The sequence below is a fragment of the Salvelinus alpinus genome, chromosome 7 (assembly GCF_045679555.1).
Source record: "Salvelinus alpinus chromosome 7, SLU_Salpinus.1, whole genome shotgun sequence".
Lineage (NCBI taxonomy): Eukaryota > Metazoa > Chordata > Actinopteri > Salmoniformes > Salmonidae > Salvelinus > Salvelinus alpinus.
The window spans coordinates 41,661,225-41,684,862 of record NC_092092.1 but is presented as its reverse complement, the minus strand read 5'-3'; the positions used below and the strand labels follow the sequence as shown (position 1 = coordinate 41,684,862).

The 23,638-nt window shown below is 43.3% G+C and overlaps 1 protein-coding gene across 2 annotated transcripts in view; it reads right to left on the bottom strand.

Annotated features, from left to right (window-relative positions):
• Positions 1-415: 415 nt before the first annotated feature.
• LOC139581045 (rho GTPase-activating protein 44-like) overlaps positions 416-23,638 on the bottom strand; it is a 121,665-nt gene continuing 98,442 nt past the window's right edge. Inside the window, exons 7-22 of one of the 2 annotated variants that reach the window (XM_071410374.1) lie at positions 23,376-23,487; positions 23,196-23,264; positions 22,789-22,870; positions 22,172-22,299; positions 21,966-22,077; positions 19,349-19,430; positions 19,105-19,185; positions 18,378-18,491; positions 18,026-18,117; positions 17,290-17,470; positions 15,854-15,874; positions 15,118-15,306; positions 12,609-13,139; positions 11,358-11,476; positions 10,779-11,150; positions 416-9,678 (exon numbers count right to left, since the gene is read on the bottom strand). In XM_071410374.1, coding sequence (XP_071266475.1) covers positions 9,524-9,678; positions 10,779-11,150; positions 11,358-11,476; positions 12,609-13,139; positions 15,118-15,306; positions 15,854-15,874; positions 17,290-17,470; positions 18,026-18,117; positions 18,378-18,491; positions 19,105-19,185; positions 19,349-19,430; positions 21,966-22,077; positions 22,172-22,299; positions 22,789-22,870; positions 23,196-23,264; positions 23,376-23,487 — 2,440 coding nt within the window. In that variant the 3' untranslated portion in view covers positions 416-9,523. The remainder of the gene's footprint in view (positions 9,679-10,778; positions 11,151-11,357; positions 11,477-12,608; positions 13,140-15,117; positions 15,307-15,853; positions 15,875-17,289; positions 17,471-18,025; positions 18,118-18,377; positions 18,492-19,104; positions 19,186-19,348; positions 19,431-21,965; positions 22,078-22,171; positions 22,300-22,788; positions 22,871-23,195; positions 23,265-23,375; positions 23,488-23,638) is intronic. The other variant, XM_071410375.1, reaches the window with a different exon arrangement.

The following is a 23,638-nucleotide window of genomic DNA, read 5'->3' as shown; positions in this document are numbered from 1 at the left end:
GTCTGTTAGGATGATTCATTCACATATTTTATATTATTTCCACAGAGCGTACTTGGCCTCCACCTGAGCACCTTAGATGTGAATTCTGACTTCTGATGTGATACAAATGGACATTTTCATGTGTTTCCTACTCAATATGTTGGCAGGGTTCATGCCTGGTTATTTGGATGTGTTATTGAGAACTGCCATTAATCTGGACTGTGTGGAACATTAAATTCAAAATAATTTTCCTTGCTCCTAATACTATAGCTTTAAAATACACAGGGACTGCGGGATTGGTTTTGTTGTATATTGCAAATATTTGATAAATATTTTACTAAATGTGAACTGGCATTGGATGTATTTTCTTTCCTGTTAACATACTGCCACACACACCATACTCACAAGGCATGATTAAATACACACCAAACCCAAATCATACAAAAAAATCTTTTTAATAGTTTTAACATTCTGATGAGGATTGTTTCCAATCTTACAGTACCTGTCCACAGCAAGTGTTCTGCTCTGACTGGGAGAGGGTATGTCTTATTTCAGTGTCCCCAATGTCACCACAGTTGACATGTACATTAGGGCCTTTTTATATCTAAAAACAATGTCTCTGGATCATCAAACCTTCCCTTTTATTTTGGCCCCCTTGTATAAATGTATTATTTGAACATAAACTATGCAAAAACATTCATGAAGATGTACTTGCTTATCAAACAATAGCTGCATGCACCACTGTGTCATAATTTGCAAATGTTCATACAGGCAAACCAGGTGTGTTATATCTCACATTTTTTCAGGCTTGCCTGATTGGCCAATAAAAAAGGCGTATCTTTGTTTTGCCTAATATAAATCAGGAGGATTTGTTCATCTGATGGATAATTGGATTGATTTATGCCGATATAAAGGTTATCCTCAGAGAATAACATTCCATGTTTACAGACAAAAATAAATACAAGTCATCCATTCAGTGTCATTCCGTCTTGACTCGTTAGGCAAAAAAGCTAAAAGTTAGATGCTATATTGTCTCCAAGTTGTATAAAGTAATTCAGTTTGGCAATTATTAAACCATGCTTAGATGTACAGTAGCCTACCTCATATTTATTTGGCTCTGCTGAGTGAATAGTTGATTGACAGGATGGAAGTCGGAGCAAAATGCAATACAAGAACTGTGGACCGATAAACTGATCATAGGGCAAAACTGAATAATTCTACCTGCATTGCAAGGCTCTTTTTTTCTTTTCACATATAAAAATAAATATGACAAGCACAGGTAAATAGAACCAAAGATAAGACAAATTTCACAAGCATGATGAAAAATCATGCTGCTGATTTTCACACATAGAACAATGTCTAGTCATAATCCCCAAGCCTGTTCACATCACTACCAAACATCTGTCCACCCTGTTAAAACTACATCCACAACACACAGAATTCCCCCTTAAAGCAACCTGAGGCAAATAGTCCAAATAGTCACCAGTACATTCCTCCTATTCATTGAAAAAACATGTTTTTATCTGACAGTAACTCAAAGGGCATGATTAGAAAAACTGTCACAGTGGAAATATTCTGTGGAATCTCTCACCAACCACTGCCCTTGATAGACAGGATTTCTGATGTTAATAAAGTTGTGTTTTCAAATAAATATGTACAAACCATCACTCATGAACAGAACAGCCACAGAACAGCACATTATCACCACCGACAAACATCCACTTCAGCACATCCAAATTGTAAGAACAGCTTTCAATAATGTAAATGCAATTTTGTCTATAGTATATATTTTTTGAATTCCTCAAAATAATATGGCATGATTAGCATTTGTTGCATCACTACAGGCAGAATTAAGAGTAATAGAAAAAAGACAAAATCAATAAAACATCAGTATAAACAGTAAAAAAAACATGGGACCCTCTTAATCTTTGAGGTTTCTCTGTTCATAAATACTGTAATTGCACTTTGTTTTATCGTTTAGAAATTCAAACTTTTTGTTCTGGAACTGCCTAGTAAGCATTGGGTTGAGTTGAACTGTATTGCTTTCAGAGGATAATATTAGTCTTCTCCACTGGGGAATATACAGTGAGGGAAAAAAGTATTTGATCCCCTGCTGATTTTGAACGTTTGCCCACTGATAAAGTGGTCTGTAGTTTTAATGGTAGGTTTATTTGAACAGTGAGAGACAGAATAACAACAAAAAAATACAGAAAAACGCATGTCAAAAATGTTATAAATTGATTTGCATTTTAATGAGGGAAATAAGTATTTGACCCCTCAGCAAAACATGACTTAGTACTTGGTGGCAAAACCCTTGTTGGCAATCACAGAGGTCAGACGTTTCTTGTAGTTGGCCACCAGGTTTGCACACATGTCAGGAGGGATTTTGTCCCACTCCTCTTTGCAGATCTTCTCCAAGTCATTAAGGTTTCGAGGCTGACGTTTCACAACTCGAACCTTCAGCTCCCTCCACAGATTTTCTATGGGATTAAGGTCTGGAGACTGGCTAGGCCACTCCAGGACCTTAATGTGCTTCTTCTTGAGCCACTCCTTTGTTGCCTTGGCCGTGTGTTTTGGGTCATTGTCATGCTGGAATACCCATCCACGACCCATTTTCAATGCCCTGGCTGAGGGAAGGAGGTTCTCACCCAAGATTTAACGGTACATGGCCCCGTCCATCGTCCCTTTGATGCGGTGAAGTTGTCCTGTCCCCTTAGCAGAAAAACACCCCCAAAGCATAATGTTTCCACCTCCATGTTTGACGGTGGGGATGGTGTTCTTGGGGTCATAGGCAGCATTCCTCCTCCTCTAAACACGGCGAGTTGAGTTGATGGGGAAGAGCTCCATTTTGGTCTCATCTGACCACAACACTTTCACCCAGTTGTCCTTTGAATCATTTAGATGTTCATTGGCAAACTTCAGACGGGCATGTATATGTGCTTTCTTGAGCAGGGGGACCTTGCGGGCGCTGCAGGATTTCAGTCCTTCACGGCGTAGTGTGTTACCAATTGTATTCTTGGTGACTATGGTCCCAGCTGCCTTGAGATCATTGACAAGATCCTCCCGTGTAGTTCTGGGCTGATTCCTCACCGTTCTCATGATCATTGCAACTCCACGAGGTGAGATCTTGCATGGAGACCCAGGCCGAGGTAGATTGACAGTTATTTTGTGTTTCTTCCATTTGTGAATAATCGTACCAACTGTTGTCACCTTTTCACCAAGCTGCTTGGCGATGGTCTTGTAGCCCATTCCAGCCTTGTGTAGGTCTACAATCTTGTCCCTGACATCCTTGGAGAGCTCTTCGGTCTTGGCCATGGTGGAGAGTTTGGAATCTGATTGATTGATTGCTTCTGTGGACAGGTGTCTTTTATACAGGTAACAAACTGAGATTAGGAGCACTCCCTTTAAGAGTGTGCTCCTAATCTCAGCTCGTTACCTGTATAAAAGACATCTGGGAGCCAGAAATCTTTCTGATTGAGAGGGGGTGAAATACTTATCTCCTTCATTAAAATGCAAATCAATTTATAACATTTTTGACATGCGTTTTTCTGGATTTTTTTGTTGTTATTCTGTCTCTCACTGTTCAAATAAACCTACCATTAAAATTATACACGGATAATTTCTTTGTCAGTGGGCAAACGTACAAAATCAGCAGGGGATAAAATACTTTTTTCCCTCACTGTACTCTGTACTGTAAGGTTGGAATAACTAGGAAACTATGTTGACTCAACTGGTTTTTGCCTCAAGGGATGGTGGTCCTCGTTTTACTTACCAATTGACAATCATGAATACATCCCTTATAATATCTCTACTAGTCAGACTTGCTGCACACTGTGATGCAGCACTTTCCGTTTAGACATACCGTATATCATTACGTTCTAGGCTGATGACTCTGCACTTTTAATCTAACATTCCTCTAAAATAGATTTAACCTTGAATCTATGTCACTGCTATTACAACTACTGTACTGTATAAAACTTGTGACTGATAACTGTGCAACGCTTACTGCATTTTGTTATGTGTGAATCTGGCAATATTGTGGTCAGGACCAGAACAACAAGGACAAGTTAAAATATATATATATGTATATATATACAGTATATCACAAAAGTGAGTACACCCCTCACATTTTTGTAAATATTTGAGTATATCTTTTCATGTGACAACACTGAAGAAATGACACTTTGCTACAATGTAAAGTAGTGAGTGTACAGCTTGTATAACAGTGTAAATTTGCTGTCCCCTCAAAATAACTCAACACACAGCCATTAATGTCTAAACCGCTGGCAACAAAAGTGAGTACACCCCTAAGTAACAAAGTGTCAATATTTTGTGTGGCCACCATCATTTTCCAGCACTGCCTTAACCCTCTTGGGCATGGAGTTCACCAGAGCTTCACAGGTTGCCACTGGAGTCCTCTTCCACTCCTCCATGACGACATCACGGAGCTGGTGGATGTTAGAGACCTTGCACGCCTCCACCTTCCGTTTGAGGATGTCCCACAGATGCTCAATAGGGTTTAGGTCAGGAGACATGCTTGGCCAGTCCATCACCTTTACCCTCAGCTTCTTTAGCAAGGCAGTGGTCGTCTTGGAGGTGTGTTTGGGGTCGTTATCATGTTGGAATACTGCCCTGCGGCCCAGTCTCCGAAGCGAGGGGATCATGCTCTGCTTCAGTATGTCACAGTACATGTTGGCATTCATGGTTCCCTCAATGAACTGTAGCTCCCCAGTGCCGACAGCACTCATGCAGCCCCAGACCATGACACTCCCACCACCATGCTTGACTGTAGGCAAGACACACTTGTCTTTCTACTCCTCACCTGGTTGCCGCCACACACGCTTGACACCATCTGAACCAAATAAGTTAATCTTGGTCTCATCAGACCACAGGACATGGTTCCAGTAATCCATGTCCTTAGTCTGCTTGTCTTCAGCAAACTGTTTGCGGGCTTTCTTGTGCATCATCTTTAGAAGAGGCTTCCTTCTGGGACGACAGCCATGCAGACCAATTTGATGCAGTGTACGGCGTATGGTCTGAGCACTGACAGGCTGACCCCCCACCCCTTCAACCTCTGCAGCAATGCTGGCAGCACTCATATGTCTATTTCCCAAAGACAACCTCTGGATATGACGCTGAACACGTGCACTCAACTTCTTTGGTCGACCATGGCGAGGCCTGTTCTGAGTGGAACCTGTCCAGTTAAATCGCTGTATGGTCTTGGCCACCGTGCTGCAGCTCAATTTCAGGGTCTTGGCAATCTTCTTATAGCCCAGGCCATCTTTATGTAGAGCAACAATTCTTTTTTTCAGATCCTCAGAGAGTTTTTTGCCATGAGGTACCATGTTGAACTTCCAGTGACCAGTCAGTATGAGGGAGTGTGAGAGCGATGATACCAAATTTAACACACCTGCTCCCCATTCACACCTGAGACCTTGTAACACTAATGAGTCACATGACACCGGGGAGGGAAATGGCTAATTGGGCCCAATTTGGAAATTTTCACTTAGGGGTGTACTCACTTTTGTTGCCAGCGGTTTAGACATTAATGGCTGTGTGTTGAGTTATTTTGAGGGGACAGCAAATTTACACTGTTATACAAGCTGTACACTCACTACCTTACATTGTAGCAAAGTGTCATTTCTTCAGTGTTGTCACATGAAAAGATATACTCAAATATTTACAAAAATGTGAGGGGTGTACTCACTTTTGTGATATACTGTATATATATATATATATATACATACTTTAAATCAATATTTATATTTTTCATATATTCATATATACAGTTGAAGTCGGAAGTTTACATAGACTTAGGTTGGAGTCATTAAAACTCGTTTTTCAACCACTCCACAAATTTCTTGTTAACAAACTGTAGTTTTGGCAAGTCAGTTAGAACATCTACTTTGTGCATGACACAAGTAATTTTTCCAACAATTGTTTACAGACAGATTATTTCACTTATAATTCACTGTATCACAATTCCAGTGGGTCAGAAGTTTACATATACTAAGTTGACTGTGCCTTTAAACAGCTTGGAAAATTCCAGAAAATTATGTCATGGCTTTAGAAGCTTCTGATAGGCTAATTGACATCATTTGAGTCAATTGGAGGTATATATGTGAATGTATTTCAAGGCCTACCTTCAAACTCAGTACCTCTTTGCTTGACATCATGGGAAAATCAAAAGAAATCAGCCAAGACCTCAGGAAAAAAATTGTAGTCCCCACAAGTCTGGTTCATCCTTGGGAGCAATGTCCAAACGCCTGAAGGTAGCACGTTCATCTGTACAAACAATAGTACGCAACTATGAACATCATGGGACCACGCAGACGTCATACCGCTCAGGAAGGAGACGCGTTCTGTCTCCTAGAGATGAACATACTTTGGTGCGAAAAGTGCAAATCAATCCCAAAACAACAGCAAAGGACCCTGTGAAGATGCTGGAGGAAACAGGTACAAAAGTATCTATATCCGCAGTAAAACTAGTCCTATATTGACATAACCTGAAAGGCGGCTCAGCAAGGAAGAAGCCACTCCTCCAAAACCGCCATAAAAAAGCCAGACTACGGTTTGCAACTGCACATGGGGACAAAGAAAGATCATACTTTTTGGAGAAATGTCCTCTGGTCTGATGAAACAAAAATAGAACTGTTCGGCCATAATGACCATCGTTATGTTTGGAGGAAAAAGGGGTAGGCTTGCAGCCGAAGAACACCATTCCAACCGTGAAGCACGGGGGTGGCAGCATCATGTTGTGGGGGTGCTTTGCTGCAGGAGGGACTGGTGCACTTCACAAAATAGATGGCGTCATGAGGATGGAAAATTATGTGGATATATTGAAGCAACATCTCAAGACATTAGTCGGGAAGTTAAAGCTTGGTCGCAAATGGGTCTTCCAAATGGACAATGACCGCAAGCAAACTTCCAAAGTTGTGGCAAAATGGCTTAAGGACAACAAAATCAAGGTATTGGAGTGGCCATCACAAAGCCCTGACCTCAATCCTATAGAAAATATGTCGGCAGAACTGAAAAAGTGTGTGCGAGCAAGGAGGCCTACAAACCTGACTCAGTTACACCAGCTCTGTCAGGAGGAATGGGCCAAAATTTACCCAATTTTTTGTGGGAAGCTTGTGGAGGGCTACCTGAAACGTTTGACCCAAGTTAAACAATTTAAAGACAACGCTACCAAATACTAATTGAGTGTATGTAAACTTCTGACCCACTGGGAATGTGATGAAAGAAATAAAAGCTGAAATAAATCATTCTCTACTATTATTCTGACATTTCACATTCTTAAAATAAAGTGGTGATCCTAACTGACCTAAGACAGGACATTTTCACTAGGTTTAAATGTCAGGAATTGTGAAAAACTGAGTTTAAATGTATTTGGCTAAGGTGTATGTAAACTCCCGACTTCAACTGTATATATGTGTGAATATAAAAAGGCGAGAGGATGAAATATATACAGTACCAGTCAAAAGTTTGAACACACCTACTCCTACTACCTACTATGGAATCATGTAGTAACCGATAAAGTGTTAAACAAATCAAAATATATTTTAGATTTTAGATTCTTGCCAAGAGTGTGCAAAGCTGTCATCAAGGCAAAGGGAGTATACTTGATTTGTTTAACACTTTTTTGGTTACTACATGATTCTATATGTGCTATTTCATAGTTTTGAGGTCTTCACTATTATTCTACAATGTAGAAAATAGTAAAAATAAAGAGAAACCCTTGAATGAGTAGATGTGTCCAAACGTTTGACTGGTACTGTATATATTTCATCCTCTCGCCTTTTTATATACACACATACACAGAGGCTTCAGTATTTACAATAGTGTTGTGATGGATAAAATATATAGCACTTGAACGTAAGTGCATGAAAGAGCAGCGTTTATTGTGGCTTCCAAGCACTAATCAGTGTTATGGATGGAACGTTTCTAAGGAGACCATAGGTTTGTGTTGGTCATGGGCGGGCCCCTCACCTTTGAACCCCATTACTGGATCATCAGATTGGAACATTGATATTACGTGTTGTGGATGTCAATCATACTCCTCTGCACCGTAATCATCGTTATAAATACTTTCAGCACAACAACAAATACTTATTCACATTCCTCATCATCAAATTCCTTATATGGTGGATTCCTCTTACTAAAGGGGGGGGGGTATAGGGAACTGAAACAGTAACCGCCGTATAATTTCAATGAGAGCCTATTCTTATTCCCTGCGTGATAGAATATAAACATACGTTCTAGCACCAGAAGAAATGTATCTATATTCAGGATAACACCCACACATACAGGACCGCACTCATATACACACTTGCTCTAACAAAAAAAGTGTTCAATATTGGCTTTCAAACAGCTGAGAAGGCGCCCCAGTGACAGGCTCTTGCCAGATAAGGCTCTCAGGGCGCTTGTTAAAGAAGCTGAGGCTGAGGGCAGACCACAGAGAGGAGGTATAGTCCCACCCTGCACATTCCACTCATACTCACTTTTCAGCATTCCTTTTATATAGAATTATTCTGTTTGTTCTGTTTCTATGTCCCATTCCCTCTACAGCCTCTCCTATGATAATGTAGAATCAAGTACATGCTATACTGTAGAATATCTGTAATACCGTATTTATAATTCTATATCTGTATACCTATGTTTGTATTCTTATATTATATGACACATATAATATCTCTTGTATCACTGTTAATATCATATACTCTGAAATGTACAGTATAAACAGTAATTTTAAATAGTAAATACTATATTACCCATATTTAACTTCCCATCTAACAGCCAAATGCAATCTTAATCTCCCTTTGAACAGTGTGATTGGGGATTCAAGCTCAAACTGGTCTTGCAGTACCATATATATTTTCTATGGCAGAACTCGCCACTTAATGATGCAGCACATTTCCAAACACATCACACAATTCACAAACACACATTCAGCCAGGAAGGAACAAGGGGTTGCCAGTGATCTCAAAGTACGAGGGATGGTTTAGGATGGCGTCAAAAGGAATGCTATAGACTTGGTGACAGGGAGAGGAAATCAGAAATCTACTGTCCCTTTCCTTTACTACTACACTCACAAGAGTAGAATCCATTCCACCGAGCAAATCATTTTCATGTCTTGTATGTGAAGTTAGAGGCAATATTGCAAATGACTCAAATAAGGCAAAAGTAATGAAAAATAAACGCAATTGTTGAAAAAGAAAAGTCTTAAAAATTAACGCACCACAGACAGAATCAAAGGAATCCAGTCAACATAAAAACAAAGCATTGTGTCCGATTCTGTGTATCAAAAGTTCCTCCCCCCACAGTCTCAGAGAGAAACTCTCTGGATGTGGATATACTGTATGTATTTTCTGTATTCATATATATTTCAGGTTATAAGATTAACTTTGTTTTACAGGGCTGAACCCGGTGTTTGGTCGCTATGGGTGGAGGTGAGGTCTGGAGTGAGTCCCATTGAGTCAAAGGTCAGAGAACGGGTCCTGGGGACAGGCTGGAACAGTAGGGCTGGGGGTGGAAACTCGTGATGTCATAGTATCGTGCTCTCAGACTCTTCCTCTGACTCTGTCTTGGGGGTAGGCTGGACCACCGCCACTGAGTTCCTGTAGGGGACCATCTTAGGCTCATCGAAGATGCCATCCAGTTCCACGTTGATGATGGGGATATCCAGGTTGCAGAAAGAGTCTGAGTGGTCAAAGATCAACATGAGAAGAGAATAGAGAATAAGAGATAGAGAAAATAAGGGTTGCTTAGAATAAGTCTGTTCCCAGACATGATTAAGTCAATGCTGAATGATGCATTACACACAGTAGGGAGGTGCTCGGGGTAGGTTTGTAATACTGCAAATTTCATGTGAAGAAAGAACATTTGTTCAAGGTGTGGATAACAACAATTCCCCAACAGTGTCCAGCGCAGTCACCACAAGCATTTATACTTTGTCTTTGATCTCACAGTCATGTGAGAATGATGACATCCATTGTGTAACACTTGAAATGGACAACAACCAGTGAGTGGACAACAGGAAGTGTGGGGGGGGGGGGGGGGGTGACTTTGCAGAGTGTAAGCAAGAGGACAGTGGTGGGATGTGGCATGGTTTCGGAGTAAAAACAGTAAAGAAAGCTTCTTGGGATAGTAAAATGACGTCAATCTTCTGTGTGAAGTGGAGTCAGTGGACGGTCTTTCAGACACATCCACAAGCCATGCATCGCGCCAGTCTCAGCCACCATGCAAAGGGCAACGAAATTGGTTAGTGGTGGACTGAACAATTCAGAGATATATAGATATATACATATGAGACGTCATGTATACAGGTATATATACAGAGAGCTGGAGCCATGCAGCTCCACAGTGAGCCAGGATGGCGGACGGTTGGTTGGTTGGAGGGGCGGGAGGGTGAGGCTTTAGTACAATACTGGAATTCCTGCTTACCCTAAAAGGCCCTTTCACATTTAGCCCATATTGAACCATTCGCCTCATACCGCTGTAGACAGACGATAATAGTAGACAAAATAATGAAAAATATGGAAGAACAAGATAAGAGATATTGATTAGAATCTTTTAACCTGTTCCCTGCAGTTTTACACAAAAAGTATCAGTCATTTAAAAAAATGACAGAAAAGAGTTCCATTTGCAGAAACCACATTAAAACCACAGAGATCCTATTAAATAAATTCTATGATTAAAATGCTGTCAGGCACACTGGAGAATGAGACGCTCCACCTTTACCAGAGATGAGAGTGTATAAGCGGGCTCCTAGTGTGTAGAAACTCCATTGAAGCATTTACCTGTGGACATGCTCTCCCCAGGAGACAATCCATCCAGCAGGCCACCACTGTGCTCCAGGGGTTGTGGGCTGGAGCCAGGGGTGCTGGGGGGCTGCGGTGGGGGCAGGCTGGGCCTCTGCCTGGGAGGCTTGGGAGTGGGCCTGGCCTTGGTGAGGGTGCCGGCTAGCGAGGGAGGGGAGGAGAGGGTGGCGGTCTGGGCCTGTCCCGGTGAGCCGATGGTGGCGTAGCCCTGAGGGTAGCCAAAGCCATACGGGGAAGGGGTACTAGGAGGGGTGGGGGACAGGCTGACTGGAGAGGGCTGACCTGTGGACTGGTCAGACATTCCCCCAGACTGAGAATAGTGCTTAGGTGGGATGGGGGCCAGCTTTTTAGCTGTGGAGAGACCAGACAGAATGCCAAGTGTGAGAGAAAAGCAACACAGATTGTAATTGAGAGGTGACCAGCCAAAACAAAACACTCTGGCTGCTTTGTACATAGCACAGTCTCTCTCACATGCATACGCACGCACACATGCACGCACCCTCGCACGCACACACACACAGACACACACACACACACAAAACCTTCTTCCATCAGTACCTCTTCTCAGGGTGTGAGGGCTATGTTCAGAAGAGGGCTGTGATGGCCCACCAGAGGGTGCTGTTCCCTGGAAGCCCTTCTGTCCAATCACTGGAGAGAGCTCCTTGTTCATCAGAGTACTGGGGAGGCGAAAAGGATATATGAACAACAATATGTCATTTTCATAGCATCATCTTCAGGTTGTGTGTGCATGCACGTGTGTGTGTGTGTGTGTGTGTGTGTGTGTGTGTGTGTGTGTGTGTGTGTGTGTGTGTGTGTGTGTGTGTGTGTGTGTGTGTGTGTGTGTGTGTGTGTGTGTGTGTGTGTGTGTGTGTGTGTGTGTGTGTGTGTGTGTGTGTGTGTCCGTGTTCATTGCCTGTCAGTAAGCAGTGAACGCCATGTAGCTAACAATTGCCAATCAGGTTGAATATATTGACCTTATTCCTGCACATGTCATGACATCCATAGGAATGAAAATCCCCGTAGTTCAACGTCAAATAATCTGAGTGACCACTTTCACTACTGCAAGTATACGCACTACCAGCTATATTGCAGTGGAGCATAAACCCCCCAAAAATCCAAGCCCAAGCCTGTAGGTTTAATAGATTTGTGTTGCCTTTTATGGCACTATGCAGCCAGAATGCCAATGGTTAGAGAGCTTGAAGGAAAAAACCTAACCAGTTGATAATAGGATGGGAGTGACAGCTCTCCCAGCTCCAAATTCCCCCGCCTATTGACAGCAGATGAGGATGGGTGATCGGGACTGGAGGGATTTGGAGTTAGGGTGGAGCTATCCATTGAAACATTCCTTATGGCTGTTGATGTAAAAGACCCCATTCCGATGAAGGCCAATGATTGGTTAGGAATCATGCCCAGCTCATCCATATTTTTCACTTAGTCACTCTAAATCCAATTCCTATTCAAAAACAAAACTAGCCAACTACCATCCAAGGCCAACTGGGCCCACTAAAATGACTCATTAACACCCACTATATTCTGCTATCGCTGAGAGCTTTGAATATTGTTTGTTGCTTGGCAACATCCTCCTGTAAAATAAGGTACTAAAACGCTCCAATAGAACAGAATGAGAAAATGAACAAAATGTATAAAACAGGATGTTGGCATATTGGAGCTCCCTCTCTCTCACTCTCCCGTTTGTCTCCCAATATCCCTCATCTTGTCAATATGAGCCACTCAAGCCTGTGTGTGTTACGAAGACTGAGTTTGTGTCCCGGTTCTAGGAGTGGCCGGACGATGTGACATAGTATTTACCCAGTCAGCTTGGCTCCTCTCTCTCGGCTACAGGCACAGGCGGCCCACGGAAGAGGTGTGGACAGGGGAAAGTTAGGGGGGTGGGGAACGAGGGACGGGTCGTGTCGGGTTAGCACGAGGGGGGTTTTGATGTAGAGGGGGGAGACGTTAGTTTCTGACGGTGGGGGCGCATGCAGAGCTTCGGCCAGGGAACTCTGTTTAGGCAGGTGCAGGGAGCTGGGCTTGGGGTTAGAGTTGATATCAAGCTGCTGTGGGGAGGGAGAGGGAGAGGGGCACGAGGAGGGGAGCAGTGGGTGAGGGCTATAGTTAGACCAGCGTGGGGGAGGTGGGGTAGACGGCCCGGGAGGCACGGACTCGGGACCGGGGGCGACAGGGCGCGCGCACTGCGGTGCTCGGGGGTAGAAATGGTGAGGAGGTGGGTAGCAATAGGAAGAAGAGGAAGAAGAGGGGTAAGGGGGAGGGGGCCTCTCCTCCTCCGGAGAGGGGTAGGCATAACAGGAGTCCGACCAAGTGGATGACGCATCATCGGAGCTGCAATGATAAAAATGTAAATGATTTCACAGGGAATTGAATTGTTCTTGAGTCAGGAAGAGGCCAATATTGGCACGTTCTTGTTGTGGAACGAAAAGCATTGTATAAAAAAATATACTGTATGTGAGGAAGTCCAGTGGGCCATTCTGGCATGTTTGTGAACACTCAATAACCAGTGCAGTTAAGTGTGAAGGGGAACAAGTGCGGGTTTTTGTATCAGGGAAGGAATTAGTCAACCAACGTTGAACAGAGTCGTGTTAAGAGGGTGAGGAGAGAGAGGTCTAAGGAAATAGAAAAATTGAAAAGAAAAAAGAGCAAAGGAAAAACATTAATACAGGCCATGCCATACAGTATATTCATTCAGCACAAATCCTAAAACTGCTTGACAAATGCAATATTTTTTTTTCTTCCCATCTTACATGAGCATATCCCATTCATAGACGCTAACTGCTTTAGCGCCTATTGACGATCGTATCTTCTGAACAGGAATTATTACTATTATATATCTTTTTTATTATTATATATACTTTTACCCCTTTTTCTCCCTAATTTCGTGTAATCCAATTGTCCCATCGCTGCAACTCCCCTACGGACTCGGGAGAGGTGAAGATCGAGAGCAATGCGTCCTCCGAAACACCACCCTGCTTCTTGACACACTGCTCGCTTAACCCGGAAGCCAACCGCACCAATGTGTCGGAGGAAGCACCATCCAGCTGGCGAACGAAGTCAGCTTGCAGGCGCCCAGCCCGCCACAAGGAGTCGCTAGAGCACGATGGGACAAGGAAATCTCGGCCGGCCAAACCCTCCCCTAACCCATACGACGCTGGGCCTATTGTGCACCGCCTCATGGGTCTCCCGGTCTCGGCCGGGTGTGACACAGCCTGGGATTGAACTAGGGTCTGTAGTGACGCCTTAGACCTCTGCGCCACTCGGGAGGCCGTGACCAGGGAAATTTTTTACGAGCCCCCAATGGTTGCTCTAAACGTTGACACACATCACTCGCGGTACGGTTTAGGAAACATAAGGAACGTATCCTTCATATCAGCAAGAAATGTTTTTCAAAAAACAAAAGGTTAACTTACACCTTTATAGGGTTAGGGTTCCCACACGGCCATATTTCCATGTGACAACGCTTGTTTACGGAAAACAGATGGAAGACAGAGGGGTGTGCTAATAAGCTATCTGCATCTCCGAACACGTTGTGTGTAAACGGAAGACTGAAGCCACAAACGTGTTGTCACTGAAAAATACTGTCGGCTGCAACTGTGTTAAAAACAGTAAAAACAGTAAGTAGGTATTTAGCATTTGTGAAATGATTTTGATGTGACATGAAAGTAGAGGGATTTATGTTTCTAGGACCATTCCGCAATTGAGAATCGATTCAAGTTAGATGAAGTATTTGGCTGTTTTGGCTTCCAGAGACAAATCGCCTTTAAACAGAACGTGTAATCGTCTTTGGACTATAAGGAGTAACGTTAGGCTGTTAGGTGTTAATGAAACCTGTTCTGATAGATAAAAAATGAAAAACATGTACATGCTGCATTGGCAAGCTACCTCTGAGATGAGGTGAGCCTTTTCTTTGCTCACATTGTTACAATTTCATGGGTAATGGATAAAAAAAGTGCTATCTGAAAAACTAATAAAAATAATACTTTATATCCTTCTACCAAAAAACAACCCTCTGGTACAACCTGTATATGAAACTAAACAAGCACAAATTTTACTTCAAAGGGCTCTAGAAACTCTGAAGCTCAAGCACAAGGACCACAATGAAAACAACATCACACAAGCTCAAACCAAGTTTGACATGAAACTGGGCGTTGGTTCACAGAAAGGTGAAGACGATGCATGGGAAAGAGAATTAGAAGACAAACAGACAGAAAAAACAGACAGAAAAAGTAGACAACGCCATGTCGATGTAAGTTTCAGGACGCGAGGATTGGGGTAAATTGGAGTGGGGGGGCAACAACAGCCTTACCTGGCACGGTCGCTGCCAGCGGGAGGAGGGGTTGGTGAGGGGGACGCAGAGAGCTCCCCCTGCTCAGGTATGAGAGCATCTGAGGGAGGGAGGGGTGGCTGCATACTCGGGGGCGTGGAGGAGGTTTTACGCACTGACGACGAGCCCCTGCGCGACACCCAAGAAGTGTCCATCACCCTGACCCCCATGCTGCAGAGGGACAGACACACACAGTCAATCAAATACAGTGGTCAGAGGTCAGCCAAGCCCAGGGAGCCTCATCCTGTAGTGCTCACAATCGCCAGGACACTCCTTACCGAACAGTATGCATAGACACACTAGGGAAAGGAGACATTTGTAATAATGTGTCACAGTGTGGGTGTATGTATGGTTGGTCTCTGTGTGACAAACAAATGTTGGCACCTGTTATTGCCATTTGCACTTGTCAAAGCAAATCAAACGAGTACATCAAATGCCAGAAATTGCCACGATGCATTTTAAGTAAATAAACCACACAGTGTGATAACATTGTACACACAGGAACTTGACAACAGTTAGTTGGTAGCACTGTCTGTCAACAGCACTCTGTAGGGAATGTTGAACTATAGGATTACAAGTGTGTCATTTGGACGATAGAATAATCATGACTGGAATACTACTGGAATACTGACAGACAAATGATGACAGAGAGAGGCTTTCTTTCCACAGACAGTTCAGACAAAGGTAAACAGCGAGAAGAACAGAGTAAGTACCGTACCTTTGAATTTTCCTAACGCTGCTTGGTAGGACAAAAACATCACAATAAAAGGTAAGGATCATGAGAACCTCTGTTAATTGATTCAAAGCATCACGACATATATATCAAAGCAACTGGGGGAGCAGTCAGGTCAGGGGTTGGATCCAAGATGGAGGATCACCAGGTCGAACCTTCAGGCTTGGATTGCAGGGGGTTATGCGGGATGGATGTCATGCTGGGAGTCATGAGGTGAGGGATTTGAGGGGTGAAGATATTCCTTCCCAAAAGAGCTCCAAGCATGTCCTACCAGTGAGCCAATTAACCAATTAGGCCAACATTTCCCCACCAACGTAATAAATACCCCAAAATAACACCAACATACAGGAAGTCACTTGCAGCAGTGGTCAATGTGCTTGTTTACTATAAAAAAGCAATGTACAACTATGGATGGTTAAAGGCTACGTAATATTCAGATATTTTTGGAATCAATGACAATCTTACACACCAAGCAAAGAAACGGTCAAGGACACGGCATGACATCTCCCATAGTGCTTTAGCGAAAGGCCCAGGGTGAGTAAAACCATAACAGAGGTATGGATTTTAATTTGGACATCAACTCTGGGAATGCTACTTCCTCATTGGTCTCAGTTTGTACTAGGGGGCCGAATTCTCCTTGTCCTGATCTTCCTGCTCTATCTGGAGGGGCGTGTGTTTCTAATGAGAGCAGTGTGTTGGTCCCAACACAGTCCTCGCCAAGTTTAATTAGCTGGGTTTACGTGGCCCCCGAGCTGAGGGGCTCAGATGTCTGCTGAACAGGGGCCGACAAGACAGAGAGTTATTTTGAAAAGAGAGAGAGAAAACATGATCGACTTGAAACGAATTCTCCGTACAGCACAAGACTGCTTACTGCACCACCATAGACCAACATATTTCTCTGAGCTCCCTGTTCTGTCTGTCTTAGTGCATTTCTCTCTTTCGCTCTCACCCAAGATGAAGAATAATTTAGTGACATTCTCTCCACCCCTCTCATACCCAGACTGAACTCTTTACTAAGCTCTCCTTTTCACTGAGTGTACGGGGTTATATTATTATAGAAACAAAAACTATTGACATGGAAAGGTGGCATGATGCTATATCTAAGGCATATAGCTTTCACACAACACTCAAATCTCTCACTAGTCGATCAAGCCATCAGCTTTCATCTGCTCATCCATACCTCTAAAGGCCCATTGTCCCCATTAACATGTCAACACAACTATCCTTAATTCTGAACTCTACTGCAATAACCAACATCACGAGTAATCCTTGTTGTCCAATGGTTCATGTTCCAGTTAAGAGTGTTCAGCAAGGACATTAAGGGAAGACAGGTGGTTAGGTAGTTGACTTCAGAAAGAGGGATTTAAGAGAGATGGAAAAGTTAGGGCAAGACAGGTACAACACGAGTCGGATCTTCTTACCCATCCTTCTTATAGAACTCGAGCATCATATTGTCAGTGGCCACACTGAGGGGACGTCGGCTCTGGTCATTGTGCTTGCGATCGGAATGGTCCATATCCGGAGAGGGCATGGAGCTGTAGTTGGCGTTGTGGTTGGTGTGGACCGGGCTGCCATAGTTTCCTGTGACATTAAACTCAATCTCTGAGAGAGAGGAAAGCGATAGGTGAGGTATTATTATTTGACCATGCTGGTCATTTATGAACATTTGAACATCTTGGCCATGTTCTGTTATAATCTCCACCCGGCACAGCCAGAAGAGGACTGGCCACCCCTCCTAGCTTGGTTCCTCTCTAGGTTTCTTCCTAGGTTTTGGCCTTTCTAGGGAGTTTTTCCTAGCCACGTGCTTCTACACCTGCATTGCTTGCTGTTTGGGGTTTTAGGCTGGGTTTCTGTACAGCACTTTGAGATATCAGCTGATGTAAGAAGGGCTATATAAATACATTTGATTTGATTACTTTTGTGACAATAAACATGTATCCCGTTATAAGAACTGATTCTTAAAATTGTGAATAGGTCTCCTACGGCTACTTAAGCTGACTGACTGTCATACTGTATATGTACGAGCAGGTGCCGGTTTCCATTTACCCACATACAGCGGGTGATACAGGGACATTAAAGCAACAGTATTACATTCTAATGGATGAGATAGGCGGTCGTGGCTTACAGAAGCTGAACAGATACTGTGTCCTCTCTCACCTCCAGGGAAGAACCAGTCAGCGTGCTGGATGATGGGCTCAATGATGCCTACAATCTGCAGGGACACAGTGGTCATCATCTCTGTAATGCTCCTGGAGGGAGGGAGAGGAAGAGGTATGGAGGAGTTAGTTTAATTTGATGAAGAGCGATTGCCAGACAGTGAATTCAATGCAACTGTTCAACACTGGAAATTATTAACTTGAACCTTGGAGATATGAGTATGATTTAATTTGGACCGTTTTATCTCTTTAAGTCACTATCAATGACCAGGAAATGCTTTTAAAATAAGGTACTTTATGTATAGTCTCTATGGTGTGACTAAATAGTGTGTTAAAGATAGGTGAAGTCCTACCCTTCCTGCGTTGTCCACAGCAGGTTGGGACCCAAGACTATTGCAATATTCCCAGGAGTCATTTTATTGTCATCCTGGTAGTCATCTAACTTGGCGAGGAATTTGATTAAATACCTGAAAAAGAAACAATAAAACAAACAAGACGTTTATGTTTTTTTCGATCATGATCATTCACGTACTGTCTACTGCATTGGCTGACAAATCTCTGAATCCTACAGATTGTTGTTTTCTGGCTCATCTAAGATGAACCGATTGTTCAGACAGAACCCCCAGGCAGCTCATTTCAATTGGGCTATGACAAGGACAGGTTTGACAGGTGTTCGCGAAAGAAGACAACCTAAAAATAAGCCCATTAAGTGAGATTCAACGATGACACTGACAAGCACTGCAGTCTGTCAGCCTTTGGATTTCTGTTTCACCCGTACACCCTCTACTCCCACTCCTTTTGATCATATGTCAAGCTCCTGCAAACAATATTCCATGATGCTATCCTTGATCAAGCAGCCAACACAGAAAAACACAAAAAGCACACCCAGTTCTGGCTGCTTGAAGGCTACGATGAACTCTTCACCAGTTCAGTGCAACAGCTGATGTGATAAGAGCAGCGAAGGATAGAAACAGTGAAAGGTGATTGAAACTGAAATCATTTAATGGTCAGGCAAGTGCCAAGAAAGAGTGAAATGGGTGCGGGACAGAGACAAAGCGAAACCCAGATAGGGCGACTCACTTGAAGTTGTTGCCATTGGCCAGGGGTAGTTTCTCGCAGGCTGTGAGGAGGGCTTGGAGTCTCTTGTCCTGGTCTTGAATGCTGCCAGACAAACCACAAAATAACAGCTTAGCGTGAAAGAGAAACCCCACATCCAATGATCTCATACTTTTCGAGTAAATAAAGAATCAGCAGCACAGAGTATGAATCAAACACAATGAATAGACATCAACTAATGGCGGCACCATTACAAATTGACACTGACTTAGAAGCTTGGATCCATTCATCATAAAGTTCAAAGGTCATCAGTGGCTCAGGGAGTTCCCGTAGGTAGGATTTCAAAGCACCTGTTGGGATGAGACAATAGGAGGGTGAGTGAAAGTTAGACGGATAAACAGAGAGGATGAGGGTGGTGTGTGTGTTGAAAATGAGAGGGAGAGCTTGAAGTAAGAGAGTAAGAAATTGTAAAATGGCTACTGTGTAGGCCTAAAGACGTCAGTACCAAGGGATGAGACACTTCATAAAACACACAGACACAGAAAGATGGAGAAAGGGGGGGGGGGGGGTGTAGGTCTCTAATGCAACTATTTCTCCTGGGGATGTATTCTATGTGAAGGATAGACCAGGACTTCAGGATGTCCCTTGCATTCTGATGGTACAGAGGAAACCACAACAGCTGTGCCACCATTCTGTGTGTAGAGTGTACAGTCAGAAGTTTACATACACCTTAGCCAAATACATTTAAACTCAGTTTTTCACAATTCCTGACATTTAATCCTATGAAAATTCCCTGTCTTAGGTCAGTTAGATCACCACTTTATTTTAAGAATGTAAAATGTCAGAATAATAGTAGAGAGAATGATTTATTTCAGCTTTTATTTCTTTCATCACATTCCCAGTGGGTCAGAAGTTTACATACACTCAATTAGTATTTGGTAGCACTGCCTTTAAATGGTTTAACTTGGGACAAACATTTCAGGTAGCCTTCCACAAGCTTCCCACAATATATTGGGTGAATTTTGGCCCATTCCTCCTGACAGAGCTGGTGTAACTGAGTCAGGTTTGTCGGCCACCTTGGTCGCAGACACATTTTCAGTTCTGTCCACAACTTTTCTATAGGATTGAGGTCAGGGCTTTGTGATGGCCACTCCAATACCTTGACTTTGTTGTCCTTAAGCCATTTTGCCACAACTTTGGAAGTATGCTTGAGCGTTTAACTTCCTGACTGATGTCTTGAGATGTTGCTTCAATATATCCGCATAATTTTCCATCCTCATGACGCCATCTATTTTGTGAAGTGCACCAGTCCCTCCTGCAGCAAAGCACCCCCACAACATGATGCTGCCACCCCCATGCTTCACAGTTGAGATGGTGTTCTTCGGCTTGCAAGCCTCCCCCTTTTTCCTCCAAACATAACGATGGTCATTATGGCCAAACAGCTCTATTTTTGTTTCATCAGACCAGAAGACATTTCTCAAAAAAGTACAATCTTTGTCCCCATGTGCAGTTGCAAACCGTAGTCTAGTTTTGGAGCAGTGGCTTCTTCCTTGCTGAGCGGCCTTTCAGGTTATGTCGAAATAGGACTCGTTTTACTGTGGATATAGTTACTTTTGTACCTGTTTCCTCCAGCATCTTCACAAGGTCTTTTACTATTATTCTGGGATTGATTTGCACTTTTCGCACCAAAGTACGTTAATCTCTAGGAGACAGCACGCGTCTCCTTCCTGAGCGGTATGACGGCTGCGTGGTCCCATGGTGTTTATAGTTGCGTACTATTGTTTGTACAGATGAACGTGGTACCTTCAGGCGTTTGGAAATTGCTCCCAAGGATGAACCAGACTTGTGGAGGTCTACAATTTTTTTCTGAGGTCTTGGCTGATTTCTTTTGATTTTTCCATGTTGTCAAGCAAAGAGGCACTGAGTTTGAAGGTAGGCCTTGAAATACATCCACAGGTACACCTCCAAATGACTCAAATGATGTCAATTAGCCTATCAGAAGCTTCTAAAGCCATGACATAATTTTCTGGAATTTTCCAAGCTGTTTAAGTCAACTTAGTGTATGTAAACTACTGACCCACTGGAGTTGTGATACAGTGAATTTTAAGTGAAATAATCTGTCTGTAAACAATTGTTGGAAAAGTTACTTGTGTCATGCACAAAGTAGATGTCCTAACCGACTTGCCAAAACTATAGTTTGTTGACAAGAAAGTTGTGGAGTGGTTGAAAAACGAGGTTTAATGACTAAGTGTATGTAAACTTCCGACTTCAACTGTATGTGTAGGCATGGCGGTGTGTGTGTCTATCTGCACTAGATAAACACATTAAATGCAAAGCAGTTTGAATCCCTCCAGGGAGCATCTTTACTATTGCTGACCCTGTAAAACAATAGATGTCACTGCACCTATCCGGTGTATGTGACAATAAAACATATATTTTTTTTTATTCACTTTGTTAGAAAGCGCTATGCTGTTGACTTGATTCTGATGTGTTTAGACTGGGTGACGTGGGACATGAATCCGCCTTGGTACTACTCTCCCCTCAGGAGAGGGTTGCAAATGGGCTTTCCTTTTGGTGCTGGTTCTGTGTATCACCCTGGTTAACATGGAATCAATAGAAATGAACACGGAAGAGGATTCAGAGAGGATTCTTTTCAAGGCTCACTCAGGGTCTGTGTATTCACAGGTACTCACACAGCCAGGATCTTAAGAAGGCTGTGTATAAGACCCAAGTTGAAGTTCTTAGGTTGACAGGGAGCCCTTGATAACCCGAACAGACTAGGGGCAGGGTTCGAGACGATCTCCATGACAATGTCAGCTGCCATGATAATACAGAGCAGAGTGAAAGGAAGTGATGTATTTGGGGGTGTTGGGTTGCCAACTCACCTGCGATGGCGTGAGGGTCTGCAGAGTACTCCTGTACGTCCATCACCCCACAGTCTAGAGATGCCTTGAGCTTCTTCAGTTTGGAGGCCGAGGGCGCTACTCTGAACAGGCCCTGGAATGGGACAGGGTCACAGGAGGTTAGGCTAATCAGTATGTTGTCACTTGGTAATGGGAAGACATACTGATAGTGTGGAATACACACTGACCTCTTCCTGCATGCCACACTCCAGCAGCATGGTGACACAGGCTTCGATGGGGAAGGCAATGTCCCGCCCGCTGAGGGCAAGGTGCTCCTCTAAGGGTTTCCCATAGCACGGCCTCTCCACCCAGGTCTCTGTCAACCACAACACACACAGCACCAAGGTTACACAGTCAGCAGGTTAATCAGGTTATTACTAAGGTTGCCTCATACACACTCATACACATAGCTTCTGAGCAGTCCCTATTGACTTTAAATTATACATAAAAAGTTAACGAAAAGCATACTGCAACCACAGATATGGGTGCATTGTGAATATCAGGGTTGGGGTCAGTTCCATTTAAACTACAGAAATTCTGTGTTAATTGAAATTCCATTCATGAATTGAAACGTCTTCATAAAAAAAAAAAAATGTCCCTTTTCAAATTCAAATTCACAAATTTAATTTCCATCTCCAAAACGGACTAAACAGAACTATTTAAACAGAATTGATCAACCATGATGAATAGAGAGAAGATGTGCACCAGTGCTCCTACTGCAGGGTTGACTGAGGACAGAGTTGGCATAATGTGTGTGTAATAATGAGTGAGGGCGGCCGGGTGGGCACTGGGCAGACAGACTCACCCTGGTGGGCTTTGATCTGAGGCAGAATATTCTGGAGGAGCTCTAACGACTTCCTGTGGTACTCTGCCTGCACCTCTATCAACTACAGAGAGAGAGAGAGAGAGAGAGAGAGAGAGAGAGAGAGAGAGAGAGAGAGAGAGAGAGAGAGAGAGAGAGAGAGAGAGAGAGAGAGAGAGAGAGAGAGAGAGAGAGAGAGAGAGAGAGAGAGAGAGAGAGAGAGAGAGAGAGAGAAAGAGACAAAGAGACAAAGAGACAAAGAGACAAAGAGACAAAGAGACAAAGAGACCGAGAGAGAGAGACGGGAAATAGAGAGAGACGGAGAGAGATTAGTGTATTTTCTATGTCCCTGTTTGTACCTCAATGAAGACATAGTGAGTGCTATTAGAGAGAGACCGTTCAGTCCTTACTGTCTGAAAGTAGCTTGCATAGTCAATTTCTTTGGCCACAAAATTGTACATGTCTGCAGATAATTGATCCTGGAAAAATACAAAAGGATAACTTCAGAAAATAAACAGCGATTTCAGAGAAAACATCTTGAGGAGCGTTAGAAAGAGAACGAGAGCGAGGAAAGGGAGATGTAGACTGACTCGACAGATCTCCATTCGATTGGCTGCTTCTTCCATCTCTTCTCTGAGGTGCTCGCCCTTGGCCCCTGGCTGCACGTTGCTGGACATACCAGACTTGGAGGACTGGTGGAACCTGAGGGGTGGAGGGAAGAAAGAGGCGGGATTACACATCCTATGCAAACATATAGACATCCGCTGCTTCCTAATTCTCTATCGTTATGCCCTAAGTGTGCACTTGTTCACTTCCCAGTCTGTCTATCTGTCTGCCTGTCTTTCTGTCTGCC